Source organism: Clupea harengus, chromosome 4 (genome assembly GCF_900700415.2).
Source record: "Clupea harengus chromosome 4, Ch_v2.0.2, whole genome shotgun sequence".
NCBI classification, from domain to species: Eukaryota; Metazoa; Chordata; class Actinopteri; order Clupeiformes; family Clupeidae; genus Clupea; species Clupea harengus.
The window spans coordinates 3,125,089-3,134,984 of NC_045155.1; the positions used below are offsets into that span (position 1 = coordinate 3,125,089).

The window sequence follows — 9,896 nt, forward strand, 5'->3', positions numbered from 1 at the left end:
TGTCAGTCTGCCCCAGGGCAGCTGTGGCTACTGATGTAGCTTACCACCACGCGTATGACTGTGTATGAATGACTACTCTGGACTCTGGACTCTGGACTCTGTAAAGCGACTTCGGGATTGATTGATTGATTGATTGATTGATTGATTGATTACCACTGCTGTCTGTCATGATGCCTGTTTATCTGATTCTCTTGCTCTTTTTTTTTTACATATTGGTCTTTCTCTCTGTAGCTTGTTTTGTTTTTCAGCCATCTCATGGTGTCTTCGTCTGCATTTACACCTGTCTCCATAGTCTAGTGTTCTGTTGTGGCTGGGCTGTGAGTGAGTGTGTTATGGCTGATGTCTGTGTTTGTGTTTTGTAACTGATTGTGTGTGTGTGTGTGAGAGAGAGAGTGAGTGTTTTGTGTTTTTTTTTTTTTTTTGGCTGACGCTGTCTCTGTGTGTGTCTCTGTCCAGGAGAGTGAGGTCAGGGCAGAGTGTGACATTCAGGATGAGCTGGAAACTCGTTTCCAACAGATGGAGTCCAGACTCGACTCATTCACCAAGGACACAGCAGCGGTACCCACAAACTACATGCAACTTCAATGCATCTCTTACTGGCTCTTTAACATGATCCATTTTTAAACTCATCATATCGTATGTCCTTCAGTTTTATTTAACCACAGCACATATAGTTACTGTGTGGTACATTTACATTTGTCCCTGCTCTGTTTTGGCCAGATCACTAAGACGCTAGACGAGGCCCGCTCCGCCATGCTCAGTTTTACTGGCGATGAGGACCTGGGTGCCCTCCAGGACCACACAGCCAGCCAGACCCAGGAGCCTAATTTAGCCAAACGCAGAGCCAATCTGCAAGAAACGGAGATGTTCTACTTCACAGTGAGTGGGGGTGACCTTTCCACATTATTGATAACCTTTGTTTAACCTTGTTAACCTTTCTGCCATAGATAGGCTTTTCTTGAACTTTGTGAAGTGACCATCTTGGGTTAATATAATAATACTAATAATAATACTTTATTTTTATTTAGCGCTTTTCTAGAAACTCAGACACTTTACATAGGGCAAAGACAAACAAAACAAAACAACAACAAAAAAAATAGGAAGACAGATGATCAAACAAACAAACAAACAGAACATTTTAGTAAAAAAAAGCTGTGCGGAATGAGTCATGTAGTGGAGGGTAGGGAGCAGGGGTCAGCATCTAGTGCCATAGGAGAGCAGGAGAACAAGTGTTTCATAATTGTAATAAAACACATATTATTTTTGTATCTGATCAGTTATATGACTTTATGTGAAGGGTTATATTTCAGTTAGGAAAACTCTCATAAAGTTTTACTAGTAGGTTTGGTCTTGATATCTGCTTTGATATGTGAGCGCATGTATGCTGGAGGACTGGTTCACCCTAGGATGTATTTATGTGTTGAACCAATCACCTCACACCTGATTTCCTGCTTCCTGGCTGAATTTATTAGATTATAGTTGTTAGTAATACACAGGTAAAGGATATTTCATGTTGTCCCCACATTCATATCTAAATGTACAGACGTTCCTGGTAGAGTAAAGAACTGCAAATTCAAGAGACATCTTAATGGCTGCAATATAACTCCTGTTTCAGAAAGTGAAGGATCAACTTAATTACACCTCCATGATATCCAAACTCCAAGCGAAGCATGACCTCCTGCGAGTGGCGTTACAGAAAGGTAGCGTTACAGTTGTGGTGCTAACGCAGTAGCACGCTAACACAGCCATGACCTTCTGGGATTTTTCTCAATGTTACTGTTTTGTCTTGCTGTGTTCTGTCTCTTATCTGAAAGCTCAGCTCTCCGTACATACACTACTCTGTGCTTTCTGTACAGCACTGCAGGCATAGAGTTTTCTTGTGTTTCACAAATCACTTAAAATGCATGGAAATTCCATTTTTTTTTTATTTGTTCTGTCAGCCACAGTTGTTCCTCATTCTTACATCTCATTGTTACTGTTTCTGCTAACTTCATGCTAAGCCAATTATTTCTCTTTATTTCCTCTCTCTTTCAACAGTCAAGGCTAATGGCGGGAACAACGTCAGGTAAACAAACCTTCTCTGCTTTTGTATTCACCTTGATAAAAAAAAAACAGCCCACACATAACATTAGATTTAGCTTGCTCATGGAATACAATGTTCTATGTGGTACTTCAAATGGTTCAGACACTAGATGTTTAAAAAAAAAAGAGAAAAAGTGGAGGACAAGTTTAGCCATTTACAAGTAGGTTAGCGCTGCGGCTAATAAAGTCAACACATTCCTGTGTCACCGAGGCATTTCCTCATGAGAATATGAGTGTGTGTCGGTCACACCTGTGTCTGTGATTTGTCCGTCAGCGCACGCACCAGAAAGTCTCTGAGACACCAGCGGGGTAACCGGAGGAGTCATCCTGGAGCCCAAGTCAACCAGAAACTCTTCACCGGGAACCTGTGCTCCTTCATCGAGGTACACTACTGCGTGTTGTGACAGTATGGAGCAGGGGCGCAGATAGCACTGGGGACGGGGGGGGGACATACCCCCCCCCCCCCAGATTCATAGTGACCCCGATCCGTCCCCACCACTCTCCCTACGTAAGGCGACAATCATCACTTAATAACTGCACAGCTGATTAGGCGATGTTAGCGTCCCCCCCCCCAGTTAAAAAATCCCATCTGCACCGCTGGTATGGAGTTCTTTGTGGGGAATCAACCGCTGTGGCTTGGAGGTTTAATGTTGAGTCCGGTTCATTTTGAATGTCCCTGCTAAGTAACATAGAGATAAACATGGAATTAAAAAAATCCATTGTACCATAGAGAGTATTATTAGACATGTATGAATGAATGTCAAGAAAACACCCCAGCATTTGTCTTTCATAGACTATATGCTGTTTCCTAAAATAGTTGCAGCCTGCCATCTTCCATTTTCTCTCACCCAGGCCTCCAAGCAGGACATCCCTATTGTGGTGAAGAGTTGCATTCGTTTCATCAACCTGAACGGTAAATATGCCCTGACGGATCTGTCCTGTGTTGATGTTTTTAAGTTAGTGTTGAAGGAAGTGTGTCACATTACCAGTTATCCAGTTACATAGTTCTCTCATCTGCATCTGTGCCACTCTTCCCCTGTCTGTTTGTTTGTCCTCTTCCTCATTTATTCTCTCTTCCTCTCCTCTGTTGTATCATGGGTCTGGATAATCTCCATCTCTTTGCTTCTGCTTTTTACCCTGTCCATCACCCCCCTCCACATACCCATACACCCCCCCACCCCCCTGTTAGGTTTGCATCATGAGGGTATATTCCGTGTGCCTGGGCTGCAGCTGGAAATAAACTCCTTGAGGGATGCCTTTGAAAGTGGTATGCATGTTCACTCAAAACACTTTCTATCTAACTATCAAAATAGTTAGTTCAGTATCTATTCACTGTATATCTGTCTTGTCAACTCTCTCTACCCCCGCCCCACATGTGCGTGTCTGTGTCTGTGTGTGTGTGTGTGTGTGTGTGTGTGTGTGTAGGTGACGACCCGCTGGCTGACGGCGCGTCAGACATTGACTCTGTGGGCGGCGTGTTGAAACTGTACTTCAGAGGTCTGGAGCAGCCGCTGTTCCCGGAGGAGAGCTTCAGCCAGCTGATGGAGTGTGTCTGTAAGGCTCGCCACACACCCACGCAACACACAGGGTTACACACACACACACACACACACACACACACACACACACCCTTCACTGCCTCCACATGAGGCCTCACTGACTAATGTGTCACTCAGCTCACTCCGTTTAGTTCCACTTCTGCGGATTAGCTACAGCGTCTCATTTCAGCACAGACATGAAAAGCAATGACAGAATTACATTTGGATGTCAATGTGGTTTTCTCATTCATGAAGAAATTCAAATGTGTGGTTTCATTGTTTTGCCCTTTCTTAATCCTTCCTGTTTTTTTTTTTTTTTTTTAAGATAATTTGAATAATGTTTGATTGATAATGTGGGTATGTAACACCTTTCTTACACTGTGGCTTTGATGTTCTCTGTAAATCACTGTTTTTAAATCTCTATTTTTAATCTCCTCCTATGAAGCAATTGAGAATGAGTCAGAGAAATGTGTGCAGATCAAGGCCGTCGTATCTTCCTACCCCAAGCCACTCCTCGTGGTCATGAGATACCTCTTTGCATTCCTTAATCAGTGAGTACATCAGAACCTGATTTATTCTCTCTGTGTCATCCAGTGAGCATGAACCACATGCCCGCACCACACACACACACCCAAGCCTCAACCTGTGGTTAAACGCCTAAAGTCACATAGTTAAGCATAAACGTGTCGAGAAATGCACAGATGATGCGTATCGGCGCGCACAAACATCTGAGCAGACATCTAAGCATAGGTTCTCTTGCATGGGTCACAAACCCTGGCTCTGCCAAACAGGTGCCAAGCATTTGCCTCACCTCTGCCATAAGTCAGATCATTTTACTACAGAAGTTCTCCTTTCTGGCGTAGGAACTGTTATACTGCTAAATACAGATGGTTTGCGAAATGGGAGAGGATGTTGCCTTTCTGAGCCCTTCTGCAGTCTGGTCTGCTTTGAGACATCACTTCCCACACTGAGGCCTGACCCCTGACCCCTGACCCCTGACCCCCCCAGCTTGTCTGTGCCTCCCCCCCCCTGCAGCGTGACGCAGTACAGCGACGAGAACATGATGCAGCCCTACAACCTGGCCGTGTGCTTCGGGCCCAGCCTCATCCGTGGCCCGGAGGCCGGGGACGCCTCCACCCTGCAGCTGATCAACGCCCTGGTGAAGAGCATCATCCTGCAGCCCGAGAGCATCTTCCCCGGGCAGACCGAGCTGCCAGGCAAAGCCTACGAGAAGTGCATGACCCTGGAGCTGGATGACTGGTGAGGGCAGCCGTTTACACACCACGGCACCACAGTCAGCTCGCTCGCTCGCACCAGATAAACACACCTCCATCACACCTACAGTTCACACCTGTATTTACACACACCCCTGCATACACATAGCCCTGCAGGTGTCTATATGTTCCTACTAACCTGGGCTTTGACACTTATTGCTATGGCCTACAGGAGATATAACATACAAATAATCTCTGACAGAATGATAGAACAAAAATAGTGTGCCATGAAGGATAATGAGGTTTTATCTTTTAATGAGTTGATTTATCTGTAACAAGAAGGCAATGGAGATTAAATGCTGTACACTGAATGACTAAAAGACAAGAGCGTGTGTGTGTGTGTGTGTGTGTCATCTGCCCACAGTGAGCCAAATGTGGATGAGGGAGAAGGGGACCTTGACAGCCCTTCAGTGAAAGAGGGTAAGATGGAGTACACGTTGTCATATTTACCTAAGAGATTGTTCTTCTTGATTGTCGAGGGGTACTTACTCATGGTCTGTTCACTGACTGCTTGTTTGTCAGACCTGGAAGCTGTTGCACTTTTTGACTACACTGCCCGTTCATCCACCGAGCTGTCCTTCAAGAAGGGCGAGCGCCTCCTCCTCCACTGTAAGCCCTCAGACGAATGGTGGCGGGGTGAATCCAATGGCGTCAAGGGTCTCATACCACACAAGTACATCAGCATCACTGGGTAAGACCGGATCGGCCTCTTCACACCTGCTCTCCTTCATATTACCTGTGATTTAGCTTGAGTCTCAGGCCAATTTGTTGGTTGGGGTTTGTGTGTCATTGATGTGCTTTATATCCTCTGGACTCTTATCCGTCACTAACTCTGAAAACAGTTTCTCCCTCCCTCTCTCTCCCCCCTCCGTCTTGCTCTTTCCGATGTAACAGTCTTGAGGATACTAAAGCACTATCTGAGAAGAGGAACAGCACTGGAGACCTTGAGGAGGTGGACCAAAGCTTTCGGTACTGCAGAACCCCATACACAGTGCTGTCGACAGTTCCGCAGTGTATGTGTCCAACCCCTGGACCCTGAAACCTCACCATCCCTTCTGTTCTGTCACGCAGTCTCAAAGCCAGCCGTGAGCGAGCGGGGTCACTCGGGGTCGGCGGCGTCCATGGTGGAAAGGCGTCCCTGCAGTTGCCAAAGGCCCGCATAATCCTGCCAGTAAAGTCCCCTGATGCCTATCGCAAGTTCTTGCAGTACGTGTTTACGTTTACTTTGGTTATTTAAATATGTCTTGGTTACCTTTCTACCAGCACTAGTTGTGCTGCACTGCAAAAATTCAAAAACAAGGAAAAAAAGTAATAGAATGGGGGATATATTACTTAAAATAAGCAAAATGATCTGCCAACAGAACAGGAAAATTTGACTTGTTTCTAAAAAAATAACCCAAATATATCTTAAAACTAGTGTGGCCAGACTAAAAACCTGTACAACTGACTTTGGCAAAGCAGTTTTGTACTTGTCAGTGGTGATCAAACTAGTTTAAAGCATTAACTTGCTCAGAACCAGTAATACAATGTCAGTAACAAGTTATAATACCTTATTAAGATAATTAAGGACTGAAACGCTTGAAGCAAGTGAAATGCTCTAACATTAAAAAATGCCTGGTAAGAAAAAATATCTTGTCAGACATCTTGTTATATTGCCTTGATTTAAGATATTTCATCTTACTAAGATTCCAATTTTTGCAGTGTGTGCAACCGCTGCTGTTCAACCCCCCCCCCCCCCCCCCCAAATAAGCAGCAGTTCAGCATTTATGTCACATGATGTGACCCAGTCCCTGTTTCTCTATTTTGAAACAAGACGTTCTTTCATGTTTTTCTGTGAAGCTGTTGTGAGTTGTGGGAAAAACAGACATGGCTGCTGATCATTCTTGTGTGGTCACGGTCTGGAGTGTGACATAGGTCTCTTTGTCTTGGCTTTAAGAGCACAGGGCAGAAAGTCTGCTGTAGAAGACCTGGGACAGCCAGGCAGTCTCGACAACAGGGTCGTTAAGGTGGACAAAGTGAGCGCTCCGTTTTCAAACTTGTGTTTTAAAATAACAGTAATATCTCATCCTCCATAACAGCCAGTTATATGCCCATCACATCTTTTGTTCTATCCCCCTCTCTTTCTCTTTCTCTCTCTCTCTCACACACACACACACACACACACACACACACACACACACACACACACACACACACACACACACAGGTGGTGTGTCAGCAGATGAACAATGTCTTCCACGAGCTCCTCTCCCGGCACCCCCACCTTGATCCCTCCATCTCCAATTCCTCTTCGTCTGGATCTAAGGTCCCCCCCCCTCCTCCTCCTCCTCCTCCTCCTCCTCCTCCTCCTCTTCCCAGTCACCGTCTCAGACACCTCAGAAGAGGATAGGCTTTGGCCGGAAAGGAAAAGATCAGCTGAGCAGATAGCCCTTTGCTTTAGCTCAACAGAGGAAGTAAGAAGTAGAGGGGAGTAAATAAACCCTCCTAAAAGAGGAGCACACATTTGCATACAGGCATCAAGAAAAGGGAACTTAAACTCCCCTTTTTTTACTTCCATAGACTGATTAATATGCACAGTATGACTGTTTCATTTGTTCGGCTGTACGGACTGGACTGATCTGGAGGCTTCCTGTAAGCTTTTTTTTTTTTTTTTTTTTGTCTGTGTGCGCAGTAGATTTGTCTAAGGGGTGATCAGAGTGGACTCATCCCTTGACCGACACCTTGTGGTGGTCTCTGTGTACTGACAACTGAGACACCGTGCTAAGACTGTAGAGTACTAGTCCTACTGCTGGCTCAGACAACTACATCAATGGGAGGACGGGTTTTTTTTCCCCACTGCATTCAAAGTCTCAGACACAGACGAAGGCTGGGCTGGTTGTAACACCTTTTCAGATGCTGCAGACAGCTTCCTTGTGTTAATTCAAGGCTCTGTTGAGCAGCCGGTAATCAAGACGCCTGGTGATATGGAGGCTATGCTGAGCACATCAGTAGTGGTTATGTTGCTCTGTCTCAGGCCCAGCACACTGGCACCTCATGTATGGTTACTCCAGTCTCAGACACTAGGAGAACATCCCAGTCAGATCATCTCATCTCTGCAGTCTTTTTTTTTTTTTACATCACCACTTAATGAATATTCAGTTGTGATTTACAACTCCCAGTACCATGTGCTGGTCTTATGCAATCTTTTCTGATGGGATTTAGTTATGTGGAAATTGTGTGTAAAATGAAAATATGAAATAAACTGGTATTTATATTTGCATGTAGCCCACTGACACCTTTGTAAAAACCACCTGCTGATTCTACGTCACAGAAAAGATATTTCGGTTCAGCGTGGTCTGTTTTGTGAATTTGTACATGTAAAGGACTCAAGTGGATTATACTTGCCTATGAATTCACTTCACTGCAATGCCAGTTGAATATTGTTGGACAGTCAATTCGATGGCAAAAGAGTTTTACATTTTTTCATGGGTCTTCTTGGGAATTTCAAAGTAAGTTTACCATTTAATTGTTTATTTGTTACACAGTTAACCTCCAATTTTCTCCTAAAACGGAATAACTGCAAAATATACAATACAACAATGGGTTTTAAAACAGCACATGGAAAACAATAACATACACAACATAGGTCATACAACACCAACCCTCTGACTTATGACAGCAAGTATCAGAGCCTAAAATAAAAAAACTGATGAGAAAAATACCAAATTTGCTTCTGACAACCCTCTCCTATCAAGCCTGGATTAAATTATCGTGCCACTTTCCCCATCAAAGTGGGATTAAGGCTTTCTGGATGAGGCTGCTGAGTGGGGTTTGACTAGGTTAGCAGCTAAAGCCAATATGCTGTCATTCACAAGCACATTGCTCCTCCATTTTGGGAAGAAAAGAATAAAAATGTAATTTCCATCAACTTCACATTTTATTGCACAGTTGCTGACAATAACCATCCAAAAGGCATTTCTTTTTTTCATTTATTTATGTACCATCCCTTCGTGTAATTTCGTAATTTCAAAATCCCTTTGGATAATTTCATAATTTGTTGCCATCTTGACCAGCCAGCTGTTATTTAGCCAACCGCATTCATTATTGTCTGGAAACATGTTGTCACAGTGCCACTGGCCGAAAGTGGCGCCTGATGAGCCTTTGTGTTGAGAGTGATTGGGTTAGCTCATAGCTCACGTCATGGACAGCGCAGGGCAGTGCAAAGCTTAATAGAGACTTTAAGCCTAGTAAATTAGCACCATAAGATACTCACCCTTGCAAAAGGCTATATGAATTTATGCTCAGTTTTCCATTACTTTTTCGGAATAGGTTCTTATAAAACACCCAAATACAGAACCTTCCCAGAACATCTCGACAACAGCCAAACTGCGTTAGCCACTTAAATGACATTGCTTCATGGACATGACCTAAACTACTCCCTGAAGCTTACCCACTGGCAGTACACTGAACACCTGAGCATGGACAGACTATGACCCCAGTGAAGAAGGGACAGAGATACAGTCTGAACAGAACTAGTAGTTCCATGCTGAGCCCAGAATACGTTGTAATTCTCTCAAACGAGCACAGAGGGGCAGTGTAAATCCATTTATATGGATCTTCATGCAGCGTTCGTCATCCAGATCCCCAATCCCTCATAGTGTAACACATCGGTTGGTATCAGTCTGTTATGTGTGTGTCTGATTTACCTCCTCACTTGGAGCTAACTCACAAACTGAGTTTCCCTCCACTTCATGCAAGTGCTCCCATATGAACACTCGGGAGCATGAACGGGGCCCTTCAGCCTGTAAACAAGATTCAAGCCAACTCACGAAACCCTCCTCCCCAGACTGTGATTATGGTGTTCTTCGACAGTCTCTCCTTGTGCACCTGGAAGATGATCCAGGACATAAATATAAAGAAAGGTATCCACGTGACTTCTCAGATTTCAGCCATGTTTTCAAAAAGTTCCATCTACACAATAAATCGAATCAAATCAAACTTTATTTGTACGGCGCATTTCATA

General features: G+C 44.2%; 1 protein-coding gene across 2 annotated transcripts in view; it reads left to right on the forward strand.

The window, feature by feature from the left end:
• The window catches only part of arhgap4a (Rho GTPase activating protein 4a), a 20,307-nt gene extending 10,411 nt beyond the window's left edge, over positions 1-9,896 (forward strand). Inside the window, exons 9-24 of one of the 2 annotated variants that reach the window (XM_031565801.2) lie at positions 457-558; positions 721-879; positions 1,616-1,700; positions 2,038-2,065; positions 2,357-2,465; positions 2,935-2,995; positions 3,272-3,349; positions 3,508-3,636; positions 4,066-4,171; positions 4,656-4,880; positions 5,259-5,314; positions 5,417-5,585; positions 5,789-5,863; positions 5,966-6,100; positions 6,831-6,909; positions 7,101-9,896. In XM_031565801.2, coding sequence (XP_031421661.1) covers positions 457-558; positions 721-879; positions 1,616-1,700; positions 2,038-2,065; positions 2,357-2,465; positions 2,935-2,995; positions 3,272-3,349; positions 3,508-3,636; positions 4,066-4,171; positions 4,656-4,880; positions 5,259-5,314; positions 5,417-5,585; positions 5,789-5,863; positions 5,966-6,100; positions 6,831-6,909; positions 7,101-7,283 — 1,779 coding nt within the window. In that variant the 3' untranslated portion in view covers positions 7,284-9,896. The remainder of the gene's footprint in view (positions 1-456; positions 559-720; positions 880-1,615; positions 1,701-2,037; positions 2,066-2,356; positions 2,466-2,934; positions 2,996-3,271; positions 3,350-3,507; positions 3,637-4,065; positions 4,172-4,655; positions 4,881-5,258; positions 5,315-5,416; positions 5,586-5,788; positions 5,864-5,965; positions 6,101-6,830; positions 6,910-7,100) is intronic. The other variant, XM_031565800.2, reaches the window with a different exon arrangement.